Source organism: Montipora capricornis, chromosome 3 (assembly GCF_036669925.1).
Source record: "Montipora capricornis isolate CH-2021 chromosome 3, ASM3666992v2, whole genome shotgun sequence".
NCBI lineage: Eukaryota > Metazoa > Cnidaria > Anthozoa > Scleractinia > Acroporidae > Montipora > Montipora capricornis.
Genome location: NC_090885.1, coordinates 21,741,726 through 21,765,940, shown reverse-complemented (window position 1 = coordinate 21,765,940; position 24,215 = coordinate 21,741,726). Strand labels below are relative to the sequence as shown.

Sequence of the window (24,215 nt, the reverse complement as noted above, 5' to 3'; positions counted from 1 at the left end):
TTACTTTAAATCATACAGATTTAACTATCAGAGGCTAATCGAATTGGGCCCACAAAAGGACAGAGAAAAACTCTGACCAGGGTGGGAATTGAAACCCCGATCTTCGGGTTAGACAGATAACCGCCGCTCTACCGACTGACTTACAAGGTCACACGGGAGCAGGCCGTGGGAATTAAGATGTCAATGTCACGGCAACGAATTTGTACAAGTACAAGGAGGGGTTACGTTTTTTGCAAATGTTGGCCGTGTAGCACTTGATATAGGTGCATTATTCACTATAGTTATAAGTCTGTTGATTATTAGTGCTACACGGCCAATGTTTGCAAAAACGTAACGCTTCCTTGTACTTTAAATCATAACATGGTCATCGATCCTGAAAACACTTTTTAACTGACAGTTCTTAACTGATGATAGACCGAAGAATAAACTGGTATCTAGTTTGAGCAATTAAAAATTTATTCGTGTGTTCAAAAGAAATAAAGGACAAGGAAAGGATTTGACAGTTAAGATATTTAGTAAAACCATTAGCAATCATCGATCTTCCTAGAGCGGTTTTCAAATGAGCGTCGTAAAACCAAAGTGAAAGTAATGGCTTGGGCAATCAAAAAGCACGGAGACAATCCAGTAAACCAATCAAAACTCCCGGGGTCAAAACTCCAAGTAATGACACGTGGCCGACACAAAACGCAGGAAAACGTGCACGCCGTGCCACGATTGGTTTTGGTTTCACTTCTGATTGGTTGAAAAAATGGCGCGATAACTTTCAACCAATCACTGAATGAAGTAAATGCAAAACCAAAGCAATTCGCTAATTACTTTCGATACTGAATTGAAAACCGCTCTATCCCCCTTTGAAAACTCCAGGCTGAAAAAACTATTTTTCAATCAATATATTTTTGTTTGAAACAAAAACAAAACACGGTAGACCTTTTCGCAATCTCGTTCCGAGGAGAAAAAGAAAGACCCTAGAAACAAGGTTGACCTTTTCGGCGCAAATTTAACTGCCGAATCTATTGATGATTTCTCATTTCTAGAATAATCAATTTTGCATTTTCTTGCCTTTCAAGGCCAATCCTGGCAGAATGCTGATGCCCAGTTGTTGAAATTCCCATCTTACCAAGACTGGGCTAAAACTTAGAAGACTTTAGCGGCTTGTCGTCACTGGCACACATAAGCGTATTCTTGGTTTTCATCCACCTGACATGTTAGTTGGCAATGCAATACAATTTATTTTCGCAGTGCATAATTGATTATCTTGTTAGATATTTTGGTGTGTAGTATCGCTGAATATTTTTACGAGTGTAGGCCTTGCCCTGACAGTCACGCCTTTTAGTTATCTTTGTTTAAGAAAACAGAATAATCGATAATTAGTATAATTACATAGGTGATTAGAGTAACAATTGAGTGTCGAGATTAATTAGCGAATTGCTTTGGTTTTGCATTATTTCACTCAGTGATTGGTTCAAAGTTCTCGCGCCAATTTTTCAACCAATCGTGGCTAGCGCGTGCATATTTTCCAACGCCTTGTATCGGCTTCGTGTAATTACTTCGAGTTTCGATTGGTTTACTGGATTGTCTCCGTCCATGTTGATTAGCCAAAGTAATTACTTTGGTTTTGGTTTTACGACACTCAATTGAAACTCACTCTATCGAAAAATTTCTGCGCTGATTGGTTGCACTTTTTTGGGTTTTTTTTAATGTCCGCAAGCCGTTTCTTCGAGGTGACAGACGAAGAAATTGCTCTCGGTTTTGAAGAAAATGCGTAATTTTTAAATAATAAGCTATGTAATTATACTAAAACAATTCTTGTTAAATATCGCTGTCGTTAATCACTATATTTCTCGTTTTGCGGCGTATTTAATTCGCTTATAGCTGTTTAGAATGTCCTGGGTCGGTTCTTTTTCGGCTTTACCTCTCAAAAGGCCTCTAAAAAGCCATCACCTTTTGTTCTGCAGAATAAAAAAGAAATAACTTTCATACTTAAAAAATATAATCGCTGGAGCCCATGCTTGGAAACGAACAATAGCACGGCGTTTTGGCAGAACGATTTATATTTAGATTGAATTTCCCGTGAATGATTACTCCCGCAGGAGTCCGATGACCAATCACAAGAAACTAACTTGACGTCATAGCGCCACCGAACCGGAACGGCCTTTTTCTGTTTTTGTTTTTTCGTTCCTACGCACGGTCTCCTGATAATAGAACGGTCAAGGAAGAATAAAAATTTTAGCATTCTGAACAAGCGCATGGCAATAGATTGGCCATCTATACCTTGGTCAAACCATAGTTAATAGAGGGGAATGGTTTGGAAGCTTGGCAAACATCAAAGGGGCAAACAAAGATGCCAAGATTTAGGTTGGAAAGTCCACGACCGTGCACAATCTTTTGTTTTGCGTTCATACACTATGCATGAACTACGTAATCAACACGTTTCTATTGGTTTAGTTCCTCAGTACGGAGTAAACAATTATTGTGTTTTGTGCACGGTCAAGGCCAAAAAAGAGAACAAAAACCTACAACAAAGAAACTTCTCGCGTTTCATGACCATTCACACCTCTATTAACTATGGTCAAACACATTCAGTAATTTTAATGATTGCTTTCGGCATTAATTCAAGTCTATAGCCATCTTGCCGAGCACCAGTTCAATCTATAGTAGTCTGCATGACAGGCGCTTTATGAGCCAAGCGGGGCGAACGCGATATTTCGCGCGGAGCGCGACACGAGTGCGAAGCGCGAGACGAGGGGGAGAGACACTTTTCTCTCCCCCTCGTCTCGCGCTTCGCGCTCGTGTCGCGATCCGCGCGAAATATCGCGTTCGCCCCGCTTGGCTCATAAAGCGCCTGTCATGCAGGCTAAATCTATAGACATTTGTAAATCAATTGAAATCCCATGAACCCCTGGAGGAGGAGGATCATAGCAAGAGGGATGAAATCCGTGGAGGGAAAGAACAGAGTACTCGGAGAAAAAGCTCTCTGAGCCAGAGACTGGTTGAGGTGACACTTGAGAGAAACACAGCATGAGGAGCTTAAGCCGACTCCGGAATTCTCGTCTGGACGTCTCCTGACGGTATAGATATCCATCAACAAAGGCTAAAAACATAACACAAAAGGTTTTTCGTATTCAGAAAAGTGTTAAAGCATTCAGGATCGATCAGATTGCACTGTGAACTTACGTTAAGCGGAAAAAAGTAGTTAATTTTTTATTGAATGACCATATTTAGGGGCGAGATGAATTTTTTGGGGAACACAAAACTATTTCAGCTCGTTTGCGCGCATCGACAGTAGCGGTTAGTGCTGGGACACAAAACCATTTTTCGTTGTATGGATTTCTATGGAAATTCTGGTAAAAACTTGGACGAAGCTTACGGAATAACTTTGGTTGGCCTCTGTGGGGGGGTTAATTGAGAAGTCGTCGTCTGAATGTCATGGATTTCTGTATTCAGATGTTTTCAAACGAGTTGCATACATACATACTTAATTGACCGCTCCCCATAGGGGCTTTCCAGGGCCAATGAAACACAATCAACGAAAGAATCCCAACTGGCCGGAGGCAAACCAGTTGGCTATTTACAAGTACAGCTGGCAAGTTGAACCAGGGACTACCAGGAACAAATTCAAAGAGTGGTCAGAGCAGGTCTTAAACCCGGGGTCTCCGGATCTCAAGGCAAGCGCCCTAACCACTCGGCCACACTGCCTCCATGTGGAGGCAGTAAACTATGTTGACGTCGGGAAATTCGGTGCTGGAAGCCTTCCCGGTATACAGGCTCACGCTCAAACATTGAGGTAAAATAATTGCTGTTAGGTTCAATTTCATGATATCAGGATATCATGATAGCAGGAAATTGATAAGTCTGTGATTACTATTGAATGTGCCTCCCTGTGACAAGTTGCATCTCGGTAGCCTGAACGTTAACTGACAAAATTATTTGACTGTGTTTAAATTAACAAATATACCAATACATCACTAATGTTTCATGTTTAACCGGAGAATTAGGAAAGCAGATGTTCGAAGGTGTAATAGCTGTTGAGTTTTATTCCTCAGTTATTGAGTTCCATAAGTATAAAACATAAAAATGGTTTGCTTTAAAATCAGAAAAGAACCAATTCACCGTTGCTGTTGAGAAAAGTGTACGCCAGGCAAAACAAGTTGCATCTTGGTAGCCTGACAGTTAAGAAATAATTTGTTTGTATTTTTAACAAATGTACCAATACATCACTAACGTTTCATGTTTAACCGAAGAATTAGGGAAGCAGATGTTCGAAGGACGGTAATAGCTGTTGAGTTTTATTCCTCAGTTATCGAGTTCCATAAGTATAAAACATAAAAATGGTTTGCTTTAAAATCACAAAAGAACCAATTCACCGTTGCTGTTGAGAAACGTGTATGCCCAAATACACCAATACATCACTAACGTTTCATGTTTAACCGAAGAATTAGGGATGCAGATGTTCGAAGGACGGTAATAGCTGTTGAGTTTTATTCCTCAGTTATCGAGTTCCAGAAGTATAAAACATAAAAATGGTTTGCTTTAAAATCAGAAAATTACCAATTCACCGTTGCGTTGAGAAAAGTGTATGCCAGGCAAAACAAGTTGCATCTCGGCAGCCTGAAAGTTAAGAAATAATTTGCCTGTGTTTAAATTAACAAATACACCAATACATCACTAACGTTTCATGTTTAACCGGAGAATTAGGGAAGCAGATGTTCGAAGGACGGTAATAGCTGTTGAGTTTTATTCCTAATTTATCGAGTTCCATAAGTATAAAACATAAAAATGGTTTGCTTTAAAATCAGAAAAGAACCAATTCACCGTTGCTGTTGAGAAAAGTGTATGCCAGGCAAAACAAGTTGCATCTCGGTAGCCTGACAGTTAAGAAATAATTTGTCTGTATTTTTAACAAATATACCAATACATACATCACTAAGACCACTAACGTTTCATGTTTAACCGGAGAACGAGGGAAGCAGATGTTCGAAGTTGGACGTAATAGCCGTTGAGTTTTATTCCTCAGTTATCGAGTTCCATAAGTATAAAACTTAAAAATGGATTGCTTTAAAATCAGAAAAGAACCAATTCACCGTTGCTGTTGAGAAAAGTGTGTGCCGAGCAAAACAAGTTGCATCTCGGTAGCCTGAAAGTTAATATAATTTGCCTGTGTTTAAATTAATTTGAAATAAAGAGAATAAAGAAATAATTTTCTATTTTTAATTGCATGATGCTGGCCGTTGTAAACCGTGTTTTAGAAAATATTTCAGACTGATTAATTGTGCCTCTGGACTATTTTGACACGTCCCTCAAAATTAATTTAAAGTACTTTGACATATTTGTCGTCATTAGAATTTTATGACGAAGTCGGCCCAACAGATGTGTCGAGAGTAACACCTCTCTCTCTCCCTTTGTCTCTCGCTCTGCCTTTTTAGTGTGAGTCTTGTTAAAACTCCCACTGAGATTTTGGTAATTTGAGTGTGCCTTTTGGTCGAGCTTCGGGGGTAGAGGGTTACGTGTCGAGGGTGAGGGTAATATGTCGAGGGTCCAAAAAAAATAAAAATAACAAATCAATAATTAAATGAGAAATATTAAAGTATAAAAGAAATAAGCGACGCCGCCAAGGCAATCCGTGTGGCCTCCTCGATGTCTTGCTTTTGGTAACGATACCAAAAGTCATTGTCCAAAGGCGCAGATATTCCTTGCACGACTTCTCAATACGTGAGAGCACGTGCACCACTACTGGTGCCGGGCTCAGGTGAGTTTTCCGACAAAGACATTTCGAAAATAACCTAAAGTCAGGAAGCAGACACACTTCAAAAACAGGATCCGTATGAAGGTAAGTATCCTAAACCTTTCATATGATTTCCATGTGTGATTGACAGAATGGAAAGAGTACCATGACACCGCGGTGCGCCGTGCGGTGCCAGGAAGAAAATATGTTTTTCGTCTGATTTTAACGCTTGAGGCCACGCAATAAAGGCCATTAAACTGTGCAGTCAATATTTTACAGCAGTCGGGTGTTTTGCCCAATTTTACAGAATAATTTCGTTTTTCGCCCTCCGAAATGGTGCAGTAATCTGTTCTTTCTTTCGATCTATCACGCAGTTAACTAGGATGTCACGCAACGCTCCCCAAAGACATGCCCAAAAATGTTGCGTAGAATACTAGCATTCCCGGTGTTATTATTAACTATTATTTAATTATTAACTTATTATTTCTACTTCATTTTTAACTTTAATATTTATTTATATTTCTTATTTTGTTTATATTTATATCTTTTATTTTTATTTTTATTTTTATTTCTTTTATACTTTAATATTTCTTATTTAATTATTGATTTTTTTTTTTTTTGGACCCTCGACATACTACCCTCACCCTCGACATGCAACCCTCTACCCTCGACGCTCAACCAAAAGGCAGACTCAATTTTTTTTTTACCTAAACAGCGGGGACCCACATTCCTGACCCAAGTTAAGCTCCTCGTGTAATACTTTGTTACATGAGGAGCTTAACTTGTTTGGAATTCCTATGGGAACACTGAACAAAGGAACGTTGAATGGGTCTTAACTTAGCCGCCATGTTGAGTCCCGGGGGATTGAAAACGTTTGCTTTTTTGCCCACCGAAACTCGTTTTCAAACATTTCAACTCAGGCTCGGGGTATGAAATATATTGTCTATGGCCAATATGGCCGCCGCGCGAATAAGGCCATTAGCACTAGTGTTAACTCTCTAATGCGACCTCAACCACTGACCCACAAACTCAAGAATCGAACCCGGTGTTAGAAATAGATTTATTACATAAAGTAGCATAAGTTACTTATGGCGGGAAGAGGGTCACGTGAGAAGAACCTCGCTCGATCGCTCGATCGCTTCGAGTTTGAGTCTTCAACATTCGGTTTTAACCCTGCTTTGAGGCCTGAAACTGTCTTCAAGGGGCGATTGGGTGTTGCCGGTAATTCTTATGGAGATTGTTAAGAGATTGCTTCACCACGAAAGGAGTTAAATAAGCATAAAAGACATTACACCAGGGCCACATACTAGGTGGAAGTCGGCGAGTGTAGCGGTAACCCTGCTCCCAAACAAACGAACTAGAAAACTTTTTTCCGGGTAAGGCCATCCCCTTTTTTTATTTCGTTTACCGTCAAATGCGTTTCCTGATATCGGGTTGGTCGGTCGGATTGAAAAATAAAAAGCCTAAAAAAAATCAGAAGCATTCTCGGAATCGGAGCCCTGGTACCCCAGCATAATAGCTGTGGAGCCAAGAAAACAACAAGACATGAACCCAAAATCAATATGGCGGAAAAGTTGGTGAAGGTTGTTGCAAAATTAAGACAGCGTGGGGAAAAGGATCAACCACCGAAACTCATGTGCTACATAAAATGGCTTAAAAACGTCGCTAGCCCTTTTTTTTTTTTTTTTCTTTTGAAAATGCCAAAAGTTTGGGTCGGTCGGAGAAAACGGAGAAAAAACGGGGATGGCCTTATACCTGGTCGTTGTTCCTAATCAACGCCTCTGATAAATTTATTACGTAGCTTACTGAAAATGTTTACAACCTCCTTTGGTCATTAATGATCGATTACTAACTGCCAAATTGAAGAGAAAACTTCATACATTGTGATCTCATAACAAATTTCACCGGGGAACGAAGATGTAGGAAAGGCAGAGGCTTAAAAAACATCATAACTGACTTCAAAAAACACAAATGTTGTGGTTCAGGTTTTTGCCTGGTTCAAAATGCTTTAAGCCAGTTCAATTTTGATTTTCCTTCGTTTTAGATTATGATAATGAATATCATACAAAGAAAAATCAAAATTGAATCAAAATTACACAAATGGGCCCTTTGCAGGTTAGTGACCACATGGTACAAAAACCGCCATACTGGAACGCAAATTGCGCACTGGAACATCTTAAACGAAGCAAGGTAATTTAAATTTTCACTGTTTTAGATGTCCCGGTGGGCAATTTGCGTCCCAGTATGGCGGTTTTTGTACCATGTGATCACTAACTTGCAAAAGGCCCATTGTGCTTGGTGCTCAAGGCGCCTTAAGTTTCCCTAATGTCATCTTTTGCAGATGAAGTAATGCGTCCTTTAGTCAAGATTTTCCCTTCGATAACCTTCTTCGAAGACTTTCTGGTATAGAGATTATAGTAACTGCCCTTTATATGCTTTTGGCCACCCTTCCTCGTCGACCTGCTTCCGTTGTGATTACCATGGCCAGTTATATTCTTGTCACTCGGTCAGATAAATGAAAAAAAACTTGTACCGTAACGTAATTTCTGCATGAGGTTTTCAATTTTGGATAAGCCATGGAATATTGTTATTAATTCTTGTACACGTAAAACACGCCGTCCTGGCGTCTTCCCAAAATAGAAAATCGACTGAAGGATACACCTGTTTTTCGGCGTTTTCGTGAAAGGTTGCCTTTAGTTGTTCAAAAACGCCTGTGCTACAATTCAAGCTCACCGCTGTGTCCTCTTGTATCAATAATCAATAAAGTTTTGGAGACCTGGAGAAAAATGTAAGTTGCGAGGGCGACCAACTAGTACTCAAAGGCTTCCAAACCTGATAACATTTTCATAGTGACGGAAGCCGATTAATAGAACAAATTTACGCGGTACGAAAAAGAAAATACATCAAAATTTCAGTTAGGAGAGAATGAAAAACGTTTTGTTGTTTTTTTTCTCGCAACATTTCGTGTTTTACAAATCAACACCTGCAGCAAAGTTATTCAAATGCAGAAGCGTTTAAGTGATAGGGGCATAATTTATTGTTTCCTGTCAGAATTCTCGTCTATCTTATTTTGTCTATGTGGAAATATTAAAAAAAAGAAACGATTTATAAATCAAATTTGGGTGTGAATTGCACCGATGAAATCATTGGGTTGGAAAGATGTAAACCATGCTTCGATATACAGGCGGCAAATTAATTTCCAACAAAACTCTATACGATGTGCTGTATTGTCTTTAGCTATTTGTGATGATTACAAAAGAGGATTTACTGCCTTGAAAATCACTTACAAAATATGCCGGAGATCGTTATTTTGAGCCATGATTAAAAATTAGCGAGTGGCGTTGTTTCTGCAAGGGATGGTCGTGTTTCTGCCACTGTCAATTTATCCGCGCAAACTTATTTCTCCGAATTCTAAAGCCAGTTTCTTTCGACGATTCAAAAATACTCATAATGTTTGGGGCTTTTTAAGAAAACATAGAGATTATTTTGTTGGCTTGTAAATCCATCAATGTTTTGCATAGAGTTTTGAGGCTTATCTTTCTGCAATATACTTAGTCCAACTGATGTGAAAGCACTTTGGACTATGCCGGCATATCCTCCCTTAAGTGATATTTTGACTCGACTGGCTTAATGTTTACAATGTTTGATCCGATAATCCCTTGAAAAAGCCTTTTGTCTATCTTGTATAATTACCCGAATCGCAAAAAGGGTCTCCTTTTCAAGATTTTAAACAAACTTCGCACTGAGTCTCATTCTTCAGAATTGGCAAGTTAGACTTTAATGGTAGCTTTTTTTTCGTTAAGCCTTTGTCTTGGTCTCTCGGCTTCCTTAAAAGCTTTATCTGAGATCGTCAAAAAATTGTCTGTCGGTCTAAATATTTAATTATGATAACACTTGTCAGTTTATTAAACGCATGCGCATTTACGAAAATCGCAATAACACCTGAGATTAATCAGTTTGTAATGTAAATATCGACGGCACTGCAACTAGCGAACGCGAGAGATACATGAAAACTGTTCTTCCTCAGATAATTCAATAAGTTTAGCAAAAAAAGATAAGGTGAGTCTTTGTTCGTTTGACAACCTCCAGCTGAAATTCTGCCAGTGGGTTACCCTTAACTTGAACGAATGCCAAGTGCAAAGGATATTGATGTACGACACCAGCCAATTGCGGCTACGTACGATGTTGTGAGGACCCTGCACGGACCTGATGAAGAAATAGTCAAATATCCCGACTATTTTTCTTTTTTTAATTTTCGTAGTCAGTCATTTTCTTCCTCATCAAGATAATTCTTACGGGAAAACCTTGTTTGTCGGATTTGTTCATAAAAGGAAATGTCTGGGAAAGGGTGGAAATGCACCCAATTCAACTCCGTTTGCAAACCGTAGTGTCAAATTGCCAGATATGATAATATCAGACATTGAACTCTTGTGGATCCAGGGGAATACCTCAAAGGTTTTCCGACGTCTGCTACTGTAAAGTTCTTTTAATTTTTTGAGGAGCCTTTGGCTTCTTTCTCTTGCATTTGACGAAATATTCGCTGAGCATAATAATCATCCTCTTATTATACACAATTTAATGGCTCTCCACGCTGCGTGTTTGAGTTAGGAAATAGCAGGTATTGATCACCAGACGAACGGTCACAGCGAAAAAAAAAATTTGAAATCGATTGCAAATGACATGATACAGGCATTAAAAACAATCAAAAGATATCAGGGATAGAAAGTCTTATTAATGGTTATATTGAAATGAAATGGGCTTTTTTTTGCTTTTAAAACCCTTTTAAAATGCATTATTCGTTTAAAAGGTGGAAGCGATAATTGGATATCGAAAGTAAACTGCTTAGAGGCGCTGGGCTAAAAAAACTCTCCAAAACATCATGAGATTTATCTCGTGAAAGTCCCGAGTAATGCTAAATATATTAAAAATTGCTGTTATTATAAGCCTCGAGGCTGGTTACGTGTAGGTAAACTAAAATTCATGTTCTTCTCGCTACTTGATCCTGCCCTGGTTATATGTGTCCTCCAGCTAAGGCCAACCATAAAAAGTGAACAAAACTGAAAGTGTGATTTGCTAGAAAATGTTTTGAGGGTACGTTTAGACCAAGTAATTCAAACAATGAATGATATCATTGTCGATAGGAGATTTTAACTCTCTCACTCGCTTGCGATTAAAATCTTCGGCCGTCCAAGAGTTCACAAAAAAGATTCGAGTCGATTGCACGGATATTTACGAATACCTTCTTCCTATTTGTTGGCGGGAACCCAGCAAGTGACTTTTGAGTGTCCGCTCATGCTTATCATTGTCTCCCATGTGTTGCTGCAGATAAATATCCTCGTCATGAGAAGTAGTCGTGCAATCGCTTCTTGACTGAGCCGGTCGGAGGATCACTTTGCCTTTTCCTCGGAAAAAGCTAAGATCGAAAAACAGTTAGAATGCATGCACTCGGACATCGAAAAATTCTGTAAACTAATAATTACCATGAGTAAGTGGAATGCTGACGAGAGTGAACGAGAGGTAGCAAAACGGATCATACACCATGGTAGTCTATGGGCAACAACGCTGCCCTTGATTCTGTGGATACGACGCAGACATCCATAAATCAAGAAATTCGCGCACTGTGACGACACTTTTTCTATCCGCTCTCTGGTTTCCTCTTGAGGAGACTTCAGCGCGTGCAATTTGCCGCCGCTAGTTATTATAATGATAATAATAATAATAATAATAATAATAATAATAATAATAACGCTGACCACCTCGGATGCTACGTGTCGTATGTGTGGAAAAGAGCCTGAATCTTTGGCCCACGTGATTAGCGGATGTGGTGCCTTGGCACAGACTAAGTACATGCAGAGACACAATGCAGCCTTGAAAATCCTCTTCTTCGAGTTCCTGAAAGACTTAGATCTTGTCCAGAGTATCCCCCCTTGGTACTCTCCAGTCTCACCTAAACCCGAGTACAAGAATGTCCGAGCGTGCGCGTACTGGGATGTGCCAGTATTCGCTGAAAATACGGAAGTCAGGGCTAACAGAATTGATGCGAGAATTGTGGACAGAAAGGAGAAGAAGGTGATCCTTATTGAGATGAGCTGCCCTTGGGTTGCCAACAGAGAACAGAAGGAACAGGAGAAAACTGACAAGTATGCGCCGCTGAGATGGGAGATGCGCCAACAGCTCCCCGGCCACACTATCACACAGCTTAAGTAATGGTCCGGCTAAAAAGCAGGCAGAAAAACAATAGCCCGCGGCAATAGCGTCGGTTAGTTAAAATGTGCCAACATTTTTAATCAAATTAAGTTCGGCTGTTCCCATTGGTGTAAGCAGCTAAAAGCGCGAAATTTGAATTTCAATGAAAAATGTAATCGACTTGCCGTCTAAAAAAATTAGATTCTGTTTCGTAGAACAAATCATTATGCCTTCAAAAACTATGTTTGTAAATATCGTCAAGATTCTATGCGCCATTTGATTGGCGCATAGAACAATGCCCAAATTTGGCCGAGAGACAGAGATCAAGGGCATGGGGAAGAAGAAATCCAAAAAAGGCTTTTTTTTCATTTCTTTCTCATCTTTTTTCGACACTTTCCGATATTAGCCAATCAGATGCCTCGATTGGAGTGAAATTAAAAATTAATATTTCGCAGCTTCTAAGTACTTTTGCCGCTGGGCTGCCTGCTTCTTAGCCGGACCATTACTTAATGTGATAGTTAATGTACTAGGAGGCTACTCTGTGGAGACGGCGGAGAAAGTTAGGAAGTGTTTAGGTTTGGATAGAGGGAACCAGGTTTTGTTTAATATGCAGAAGGCAGTTTTATCGTACACCCTAAACATAGCAAGGTCATTCAAGGTCTCGACGAGTTATTAAGGAATATAAACTCTTGTTCCTTTCTCAAATGTTGGTTCGTTAGTTATCACCAATTGGTTTGTAAATAGGTTTAACAGTAGCGATTGTTACACAATAGTGCCTTTTCCTACTTATATCTGTAAGCATACTTACGTACAACATACTGCATAATAATATATATATAGCGCTTATAAAAACAAGCGCTTTACATAAGTTTAAAATAGCAAATAACCTAATTTACAATAAGAATAAATTAAAGAAAGAAATACCAAATAAACGAAAGAAAGTAAAAATTACATTAAATAAATAAATAAATAAATAAATAGCTAAAACTCAAATGCCTGCTTAAAAATTAAAAGTGCGTCTTTAGCCTAGAGTTTAAATTTAAAGCGATAAACTATCAGACAAACGTACATTTTCTGGTAACTCATTCCACATTAGAGGCGCGTGCACTGCAAAAGACCTGAGACCATAATTCATCATATTGTACTTAACAGGTTCGAGCTTCAACGGAGCAGAAGAAGAGCGCAACGATCTGACGGGCAAAGTTCTTGCAAATAACATGGCGCAGAATCATGTAAACATTTAAATGTTAGTAAATTGGTCTTAAATAATACTCTATATTCTATAGTCAGCCAATGAAGCTCCTGAAGAACGGGTGTAATGTGCTCATATTTATCAACTCTCGCAATGACTCGAGCGGCAGAGTTTTGCACGCTCTGTAGCTTTTCTATTAAGTACTTATGGAGGCCATAAAGTAACGCATTACAGTTGTCAATCTTCGTCGTCATCCTGCTACTGCTGAACAACGACAGAAGAGATTAGGATGATCAAAGGAGGATAACAAACGATTGTTTGAATGTTACATCAGGAGTGAACCAGAGAGGCGAGGGTACAGAAAAAGATTGCTAGACCTGTGGAAAGCCCGTAACATCAACAAAGAACTGACAAAAGTCACCGAGCAGAGATTGGCTGATCAAGTACGCTAGATTACGAACAAGAAGTGGCTAGAGACTGTGGAGCTAGAGGAAATAGCCATACGAGTAAGACATGAACATCATGAGATTGAAACTACAGAGCTCCATGCCACTGATACACCAGACTATGAAAATCAGGAGACTGAAACTACGGAGATTCTTACCACAGATACACCAGACCATGCAACAACATCTGATACCCAAGAAGAACACCAATGTGAAGAGGAACCCAGAGTTTTCACTCAGCTGCTGAAGAATTACAAGAAGAGATCAGCCCAGAACTGAAAGCCCTTTGCGACAGGATCCTAGAGATTATACAACTAGAACAGAGAATAGGATTACCATCACTGAAGTCCTGCGAAAGAACGAAGCTGAAAGCAGAAGTTGGAAAAATCAATGGAGCGGTCAAAAGGATTCAGACGCACAACATCACTAAACTGAATTCTTTAATGTATGCAGCTGCATATATTACTACAGAAAAAATGGGAATGATAAAAGGGAGGAAAGGGGGAAGAGCTGAAGAGCCATTCTGGAAGAGAAGGATTAAGGGGAATATCGAAACTTGGCGAAAAAAACTGAGCAAGATTCTTCTGGTGTATTCTTCTCTCGTTCTATTTCTCTCAGCTTTAGGGTGTTCTTCATTGAAAATTTCTCTTCTTCTCCTTCCTCGGCTTCTTTCTCTTCTTCTTGCGCGCTTCGCCTTCAGCCTGTTTTCTCTTCCTCGTGCTTACTGTTTCTTCAGCTTCTCGTCAATATAGTGCCGTCTTTTTATTCGGACTCTTTCTTTCTTTCTTTCTCTCTCGTTGTTTGTCTGACTCGCTGATATTTCATTTGCTTTTTCATGCTCTAAGTCGCTCTCTCTAATGTTGAGCATCGCTTACCCTTCACCTCGCGTTACTGGTTATATTTTTCTCTTCCTCTCTTTTTCTTCTTTCGTCGTAGTACGTTGTTTTCAAAATGTTAGCTGGTTTTAAATTAAACGCAGTGTCAAATGCAGTACCCTGGCCATGCAATTTCCCGCCAAACAACGGGAGTTCCAGCAGTGCGACCTTAAAAATCGGACGGTCATGCGATGACGTCATAACCAAAACCATGCAACAATTGACTATCAGCTTCAGTCTCTCATTGCTATCGAAAATGTAATGAATGGTGGATTCTTTAGTGCCTTTTCTCAGCTCTTATGAGGCTAATGTATGCATTTTAAATTCTCTTCTAGGAGCCTTCACGCAAGAATGTGGCTGCTCATTGTAATCTCAATGATCTCAGCAACTTCAAAAACGCATGCACTCTTCGTTTCGTGGGACAAAAACGCAAACCTGACAGAAGATGACATTTTCATCAGCATTAGGAAAATGTACATACCTAAGGTATATGGCCGAATAACACCAACCTTCAAAAATCTTACTTCTCATTCGCTTGATGAACGTTGCAGTAAGGGGATGCCTCTTTCGGTATCTTGGAGCCTCAACGAGCCTTATTCGACCATTTTAGGGCCAAAGATTGGCAAGAAACGTGGTTTTGCTGTCCAAGGGATATTTCCAAGTAAGTAAATATTCCTTACTAACTAAATTCTAAAATATAAAATGAGCCTTTCTCGCTAATATTGCCAGGTTTTGCTGCACGTGGGAAAAAAGGAGAGGAAAGGAACTTTATTTGTCTAGTCGTACTAGCGCTGGAGCACTAATTGAAGACATTGTAAACTGAAATTAACAAATAACGCAAATCAAGTCAAATGTTGATTTTTGAGGAGAGGGGAAACCGGAGTACTTGGCGATAAACCTCTCGGTGCAGAGTAGAGAACCAACAAACTCAACCCACATATGACACCGAGTCTGGGAATCGAACCCAGGCCACATTGGTGGGAGGCGAATACTCTCACCACTGCGCCATGCCTGCGTCGACTTGCGTTGACTTGCAACAACGCGACCAAACGTCTTTGGAGACACGGATAACATGAACTATACCAGGAGTGAAAATTGACGACCTTTCGATTACTAGTTCGGCTGCTCTACCATCAAGCTATGGGCGACCCGCGGGAGCTAAGCTCAGCCCTTAAATCAAGTTTGTCAACCTCCTTACGTCATTACCCGCTATATTTGCGGTATAGACGAAAGAAACCGTTGACAGATATACTGTGTTTACACCAACAGGGCGTGCATGACTTCACGCGAAAGTCAAGGTGATGAGTTCCTGGTTTGGCATTTATATCTTATTGAGTCAAATTCACCATGGTTTGAGCGTTTGTAAAAAGAAGGTTTACAACGTTTATGATACGAGATACTGGGTAGCTGTTTAAACCTCATTAAGGACTATACCCACTATTGTTATTGCGCGTACGTTCTACGCATCTCGAGATACTCGGGGTTCCTATGGGTGATGTTTACTAATAGATTTTTGCATGGTTTAAAACTATACGTAGAGAAAGCATAACTTAGCAAGTGCTCTTGGTATTTAAAGAGAAAATTGGGAGCAACCATGTATTTTTCCGAGATAATTAACTTTCAATTTGGAAAAGGAAGTTTAAATCACCTTGTATTTTAAAGATTTTCACAAATACTGTTGATTAATTATCTTTGAAAATTGCGTGGTTACCCCAATTTTCATCTGGTTTCCCCGCATATTCATAGACCGCGCAAAAATACCTTTGAATTAGTAGGCACCGTTGTTAACGTAAGAATTCAATGTGGTCAGTATCATTCTCTCTGTTTTTAACAGCTGTTGTTCAGAGACTTGTTCGCCACTGTTGCAATGGAAGCCAAATTGTGTATGGAACGTTTCTGAAGAGCAATCGAGAAGCTGAAGACCATTTTTCTGAGCAAATGTACGATTTCACGTTTCCAGTTTACATTTCAAAGATGGACAAGGATTTGTACAAAGATCAGCCTTTTGTTACTGTGGTGTCAGCGCCTAGGGTCATGTTGTTATTTAACGATGAACGTAAGGTAAACTAGTTGATCTACTCTGTCCAATCTTCGTTTGGGAATAAGCTCTCAGCGCGGTTCTTACCGTCTTTCTTAAAGATGCTTTGTAAAAGATCCATAGAATCTTTTCATACAGTTGAGCTAGCTAGTTAGAAGGTTACACTGCAGGGGCGGATCTAGGGGGAGGATGCAGAGGGTGTGCACCCCCACCCCCCTTCCCCCACCGAGAAGATCTGCGGCTTCTAATATAACTGGTATTCTGCAAAAAAGCCTTCGTTTCAGAATTGAATGTAATGGAATTGTTTTGTTTTTGTTTTGTTTTTTTTGGACAGAAAACGAGGACGCAGAACCTTGTGGACACAATACTTCATGCATGGCCATTCCTCATTTTCATTCTGGCAGCAGCAGCGTCATCTGGACTCAGTGTCTGGTTATTGGTAATACCTATTGAAATTGTACAGAGGTCTTTACATACCGATATGCAAAGAAAGAACATTTTAAAATACACTCGACCTCATATTATTATCCTTCGCCTCGCATGTCTATTAAGCCTAAATCGGATTTGTTAAAACCCTAATTCGAGCAAAAGGATTTAGCATTAAGCGCCATGAATCAGATTATTCTCAACTCTATCTTTGTTTTTTTTTTCAAGGAATCTCTCTTCCTCTCAAGCGAATTCTCCAAGATATTTTACCGTGGAGTCTGGGACGGGTTCTGGTGGGCTTTTGTTACCATGACAACAGTTGGGTAAGTGTTCAGCAGCTGCATGGGTTGCCTGCGAGCAAGCTTCTTGGCTTGCAGCCTGCGGCCAAGGGGCTCAGTTCGTTATGCAAATGATGCAAGTTATTATCAACTATTTTATGTGCTGATCACAGAGTCGCCTGATTGTGTTATTTTTTTATTTCTACCTTTTTTATCAGATATGGTGACAGATCACCTAAGTCCGTACCCGGCCGACTGTTCTGTTTCTTCTGGATAATCACCGGTATTACTCTCATAGCCATATTTACTGCGTTGGTAACCGCTACCGTGACAGCGACAACTCAGCCTTATTTCAACATTCACAGTGCAAAGGTACGTTCAAAACAAACCTTCTTGTGCAACATTCTATGCAACGTGTTTTCAACCCCATCTAAACCATGCCGGGGGAAAAAATGTCCTAAAATTGACGTGTGACCGGCCATTAAGAGGCTTATAAAAAAAGAAAACTGTAGGAACGAAAGCTATTTTATAAACTTACTCTCTCGGTAATCAAATGTAATTTGCAGATTGGCGCAGTCAATGGCAGCGAGGAGTTCAGGCTTGGAGTTAGTCTAAACTTTGATATGCAAGGTACTAACTGTAATCAATCGGAAAACGCAGTCTAGCTTCAATGAAGGGTGCGCGCAATTTTTTTTCAGTTGGATACTATTCCGGAATAAGATTACATGGAATATTTTTTTCAGAATGAATAGAATAGCATTAAGTTTACTTTTCCCTCCACTCTTAGAATGTACGGAATTAAGAGACTAAATTTACTCGTGAAATGACTGGAACAGTACCCGTTCGATTTTGGGTGGGTTTTGGCGCAAAAACCGTACGCGGCCCACAAGTTTCCTGCGAATTCAAATCCAGACTATTTCAAGCCAAGAGAGGATTATGGGAGAGAACACATCCACCATACATGGGACTCTTCCAATGATAGTTTTTTTAATCTAAAAAAATCCTAATTTAGGCCGTTGTCATGTTACGCTGCTATTTTAAGGAAGACACCTTCTTGGTGTCACTGGCCTCGCGACCGTGAGCACGCGACCAAAATAACTTTCAAAGCATGGCGCGAAGCTTTAAAATAGATTGAAAAAGAAAATTATCATGGGGTATGGGATGTTTTCTCTCCCCTCATCCCCTCATCCTTTATTGTCCAAGCGTAAATAGCGTAAATAAATATTTTAGAGACAGACTGATTTAAAATAATTGAAGTTGTGTAATTCATTATTTATATTTATTAAAAACTGGATCATTGGATAATGCAATTCGAGAGTTTTGATTGGCTAAGCCATCATGGGTTATGAGCCATTGTACGATGATCTACAAACACGGCAAGCATATGCGTGATTTTTTTGGGCCTTTTCATTTTTATTGTAGTCTACTTTTCTATATTTTGGGGGCGTTTTTAATAAAACAATTATTCCACTCGCGCTTGTTGGATATGAGATGATTATAGCCAACTCGGTGCTACGCGCCTCGTTGGCTATCTATCATCTCATATCCAACGCGCTCATGGAATAATTGTTTATTATTATATGGCTTGTGTTTGTAGCCGATATAACGCGCGCTCTGATTGGCTAATTGTGACTGAATTGTAGGGCATTATTCTCCCGTAATGCCCACGGGCCGATTACGGGCTTGCAAAAACAAAACAAAAGATAATTAAAAAACCATATAATAAACTACTTACTAGCCGAGCTAGCTCGAGCCGTACTGGGGAATATTGGCGCTCGGTCGTTTTTGTACGTACTGCCACGACCTCGAGTAAATATTCCCTAGTACGGCCCGCGCGCTCGGTAAGTAAGAAGTTAATAATTCATTTCGCGATAAAAATTATTTATAAGTCAGGATGTGCCTAAAATAATTATTTACATATCATGCGACAAATTTTGCGTCAAATTTATAAATAAATTTTCGGGCAGTTTTAATTATTTCTAAATAAGAAAAAGGTGTCACAAAGTTGTTCTAAATAATTTTTTTACAAAGCCTTTCGTACCCGCAACATACAAAAACCAAGAAGTAGAAATAGCGAGTGCTAGTTAGTACATAATTAGAGAAAACTATACACCTGGTGTAAGTGACTCACTGGCTGTTGAAATTTACAACTTATCCGAAATACTAAGACTAAGTTACTCTAAATTAAAATGATCTTAAATTTTAATTAAGTTATTTATATTTTTTATTAACCTAAACGATAACAGTTGAAATAAGACTCATCACACACTAATTAATAAAGTGATTAACTATCTAAAACAAAAAAGTCAAAGAATTTCGTCAGAGTTCGTTCGTATTGTAGGTCACCTTTTCAAAATCACGTTCGTTTTTGGAATAATTGTTTTTTTCGAAAACCCTTCCTTAGTTCACTGTTCTTTTATTCTTTTTTTCACATTTGATCTTTACTCCCTAGAAGATCCCCATTGACGAATAAAGTTGCTATAGCTAAGTGCCACTCTTAGGAGGGAAATGGATATTAATGAAATCATTAATTAATTTACTACAACTTTAACGGGGAGGAAAGCGTGAGCACAACCCTTTGGGGGCAAATAATACCGTTTTCCGTTAATTTGGCCATTGATCTATTACCGTTTTCAGTTGGCATTAAAATCAATTTGAAAACGGTAAAAATGGCTTTCAAAGTGTGCAGTAATGTTTGCGAAACGTGTCCCTGTATCATTTACTCACTTTTTTTCATTAAACAGCCTTTGGTATGCCTGTTCAAATGACTAAGGCTTTGATCGACCAGGATGTGGACGGCATTTTAATTGACAACTATGCAGTGACAAGATTTTCCAAAATACTGGAGGGTGGCAACATCCGAGTGGAGCGCACCATTGAACACCAAATAACATATGGTCTGGTGTTACCTACTGGATCACCCAACACCACAAAGTGTGTACGCCGATATATGGACAACTACAACCATGAAATCTTTGAGCACATTGCCAAGCATCTCAAACCTCTTAAGGTTAAGTTCATTGTTTAACGTATAAGAACGGTCCGATGAGTGCCGTGACTGGCCAAAATTTTCGCAGTTTCGTCCCCAGGGTATTTTCGGCTCTCAACATACCGGTTGGTCGCGGCCAGCCGAGAGGACCATGGGGACGAGGTTGAAAAATATAACCTACTCCACGCTTGATCCCGCAAACATTTGTTTCGGGTTGTGAATGATTTATTTGGTTGCTTTCTTTTTATCGTGCCCTTGTACGTGGCCACTAAATAATTTATTTTCGTTTTTAAAGTCAGTTCGTAGCCTGCGAACGCAGCTTCTCTGAATATAAGTGGTTTTCAGGTTACGTCATCCCCGCCATGTTGGTAGACGAAAACAAAAGATCTCTCATTGGCTCCTTTTGTTCGTCCGCCAGCAATTCTTGGTTTGCATCCACGTGATAAGACGGCCATGTTGGTGTATAAAAAAACAATAAAAAATGGCTCCACAAGTTTTGCATAAGAATAGAGTCAAATTCCCAACAGGAATTTTACCGCATTGTTCTGCATGTACACCAACATTGCTGCCGTGACGTCAGATGCAAACCATCAATAGACCATATTCGTATTCCCAGTATTGGACTGGAACTACCTTGCAATGGAGGCTTACGCAGGGGAATATATTAAAAAGTATTTGCATTTGAAAAGATTTCTCCGCATTAGCCTCCATTGCAAGCTAGTTCCAGTCCAATACTGAGAATACGAATATGGTCTATTGTACATCGCAGCATTGTTATCTGCGTCCCTAGAGATTGGTTGCAAACCACCTATTTCTCAACTAATTGATTTAAAATAACAAACAAACAAACTGCAGTTATAAACATAACGAGACAGCGCATGTTGTAAAACTTTTTATGAACTTGACGTTTCGTATGCTCCAAGTAACGCTTACCTAAGGTACAATTGAATTTAAACACGAAGACTAATACCAAATAAGGAAAGTAATGACAATGAAAAAATAAATGAAAATAAACAGACCTAGTTAAATCTGCTTGAAAAAATATAAATGGCTAGTAGAGAAGAAGTTTCTAACTGCCAACATTTTCATTAAGCGCTGGTTTTAAATCGCGAATCAACAAGGTTTCCTTAATTTTACAATGCATGTATATCAGACTGTCCAGTGGCTAAACTTCTTCTCTATCGGGAAATACCGTCGTCATTTTAGTACGAGGTTTTGCAAAAATGACGTCGTGTGAAAACAAGTCAACAACACGGTAGCAGTGTTGGCATTTTTCGATCAGCAAAAAGGTTCAGTTACCAGCCATAAGAATAACTGAGCAACCTATATTGCTAAGAGTAAGATAAATCGTCCACGAGCTAGAAATTTTTTAGGTATTTTCGCTAAAAACGGACAGTCAAAACTTGTTCTAGTCCTCGTCCTTGTCCTAGAATCGAAATGTCCCTAACATGGAGGCCAACTAGGAAACCGGATAGTTCATTTGGTCATTTGCTCTTCCTGAATCGTTTACAACTAGTTAAAAGTTTTGAATCGTCATGTATTTTTTTTAACTAAGTGACTTATAAGTTGACGTTGACTTTGAAAACATTTCGTCCACAGAGTTCGAACAATGAAAAAGACTACGCTGTAAAAGAAGTTGAGCGTCTTTTCTATCAGGAGAGTCTCTTCAATAAAGTGATCAGGATTGGTGTTGGTGTTGTGGGTGGCCTTTTGTTGGTTGGACTTCTGTGGGAAATTTCATATCGACGTAAAAAACATGGCGGTACGAACTGAGTCATATCTTTATAGTGTACACCATACTAAATACCTGGGTGATGAATCGTGACCGGGTTTATTAATAGAAGTGTGTCAAAGAACGGTAAAAAGAGTGTGTTAAAAGATGGAGAATCGCTGATATACTTACAAGTGCTTGTGCCTCCAAAGAACCCTTTTTTGGTCATTTCACAACGTTGCATTGGGGGACTGCAAAAAAGTGTATCAAAGACGATAGTACGTGCAACGCTTGCAAAGCCATTGTTTTTCTGATTAAACCTTTATCAATTACGTGGACGTTGTCTTGCGTACGTCCCCTAGCGTACGCAACTATTATTGTCATAATACAACCCATTTTAATCATCTTCAGTATCATCATCATCATCATCATCATTATCGTCATCCTGAATATCGTAATCGTCATCTTCAACGTCATCATCACTGATGATGATCATCACATCATAATTAAGATCGAGTTCTTTTCTGTTGAACCTTCAATATTTTTTGTTTCAGTATTGAAGAAAAAGCGGGCTGCAGACGAGGCAGTGACCGAATTGGCACCAATCAGTGCAGACAGAAGTTCGAAGTCAATCGAAAAACAGAAAGAGGAGTTACTTTTAAACTACAACAAGTTTCACAAACGCTGGATGGCTGAGTTGTTGGACACCAAGTTACAGTAGCTACGATAAATTGATCATAACAGATTTATGAAGACACACTGATCATGAGTGCCTGTTCATTATAGGTACATCTGGAGAAGTCTCCTTCGACCAGCGACGACTTTTGACCATATAATGGACAACCCTGATTTAACAAGAAGAATTTAACTATTGATCATAGTCAAGGGGCTACGGGTGACTTTTACTATGGCCTATTGATCAAATGCAAAAATGGCCGCCAACAAATTATTCTTTTGTCTTTTTGTTAAGGACGGTGCCTACTATTGTTATTGCGCATACGTCCTGCGCATCTCGAGATACTCGGATTTTCTATGGGTGGTACTTATTAACACATTAGTAGGGCTAACGCTCCCATAGTTCATATGGAGTAGAACCTAGCACTTCACATTACACTAATCAGTTAAGTCTGTTCAAATATAAGTGCTACATGGCCACCTTGGTTCTGTCCTTTTCCTCCCAACATTGACAATATTTGAGGACCTAAAGGATCGATCAAAATTACGGACCACTTCAAACGAACCTCCACCAACAGAGTATATGTCCACAAAAAAATTATGAATGCTGTAAAGTTAACATCAAACAACTGAATGAAAACTTGGCGACCTCCAAGAGGTAGAAAACACGGTTTTCCAAACCATCCTAGCCAAAACAGGACTGCCTTCATTGGGTCTCTCCATTCAAAGAAGCAAAAATTTAGAACAAAGACTTGTTTTCAAATAAAGCAGGATCTATCCCCACAGAATCAATGTTTCTCAAAAGCGATTCATGTGAGCTCTGCGGGGGTGCGTTTATGGAGTTTTGGAGTTTGTTCAGTTACCTTAGTAAAAAAGATATTAAAATTGCTTGGCATCGCCGATGATTACCTGAGGAGAGAGAAAACATAAGGTCTGTGCAGAAGAGAATTTGATCAACCTTAATCTGAGGAAGAGCAAGGAAGCCTTGACTAATTGATTGATTGATTGATTGATTGATTGATTGATTATACGTGTCATAGACGAAAGGACAACCATGCCCCCTCTTAACCAATTGACTCCTGTCGGTTCCCCATTGACGAGTAAAATTGTCTGGCGTTAGACAGAGTAAAATACTAAGTATTTAGTTTAGGTCGGTTTAGGGATGAAAGGGTTAACGGTGATTAATGCCACGAGTCAAAGCGTTGCCATATCTGACAGTAACTAGGGGTGACGTCGACGTTTCCGGATAACCCAGACTACTAACTGAGATACACAATGGAGAGAACTTTAAAACTTCTGTGTATCCTTACCCTATACAAAAGCAATGGTTATAGTCCGATGAAATTGCATAATTTCGCTAAGGAAGGACACAATGTGTTTCCTTCCGCCATGCAGGGGATCTGGCTAGGGCCTGTGTTATTTCCTGTTATGGTGTCTGGGTGGGGACCCAGAGCCAAATTTGTTGACGCTCTCACGGCAACTGAGATTGTTCCCAGAAATTCTCCACCTATTCTTGGCCATATCGTAACGATATACGCTCCTGAATTCACTATCCGAAGTAAGATGCAAGTGTCAAACAACGCAGATTGACTTTCTTAATTGTGATACTTACACTTGCCCACCTCTCACCATTAGTGGATCTAAAATCGCGTAGGTTGAGCCATCTAAATTTCTCGG

General features: G+C 39.5%; 1 protein-coding gene and 1 long non-coding RNA gene across 5 annotated transcripts; one reads left to right on the top strand and one right to left on the bottom strand.

Moving 5' to 3' along the window:
* Positions 1-124: 124 nt before the first annotated feature.
* LOC138042548 (uncharacterized) lies at positions 125-11,402 on the bottom strand. 2 transcript variants are annotated; one of them, XR_011131015.1, is made up of 3 exons: positions 11,203-11,402; positions 10,962-11,135; positions 125-1,949 (listed from the first exon to the last, which is right to left on the bottom strand). It is a non-coding gene; the product is annotated as an uncharacterized lncRNA (long non-coding RNA). The 2 variants fall into 2 exon arrangements; XR_011131016.1 differs by lacking the exon at positions 125-1,949 and adding an exon at positions 2,825-3,091.
* On the top strand, positions 3,571-23,467 carry LOC138042546 (uncharacterized). 3 transcript variants are annotated; one of them, XM_068888473.1, is made up of 10 exons: positions 3,571-3,784; positions 14,757-15,082; positions 16,256-16,482; positions 16,794-16,898; positions 17,114-17,208; positions 17,382-17,535; positions 17,730-17,793; positions 19,908-20,173; positions 21,752-21,914; positions 22,418-23,467. In XM_068888473.1, exons 2-10 carry the CDS (start codon positions 14,773-14,775, stop codon positions 22,582-22,584), a joined length of 1,551 nt encoding a protein of 516 aa, XP_068744574.1. In that variant the 5' UTR covers positions 3,571-3,784; positions 14,757-14,772; the 3' UTR covers positions 22,585-23,467. The 3 variants fall into 3 exon arrangements, with proteins under 3 accessions (XP_068744574.1, XP_068744575.1, XP_068744573.1); XM_068888474.1 differs by lacking the exon at positions 3,571-3,784 and adding an exon at positions 5,663-5,827; XM_068888472.1 differs by lacking the exon at positions 3,571-3,784 and adding an exon at positions 9,676-9,781.
* The last annotated feature ends 748 nt before the right edge of the window (positions 23,468-24,215 follow it).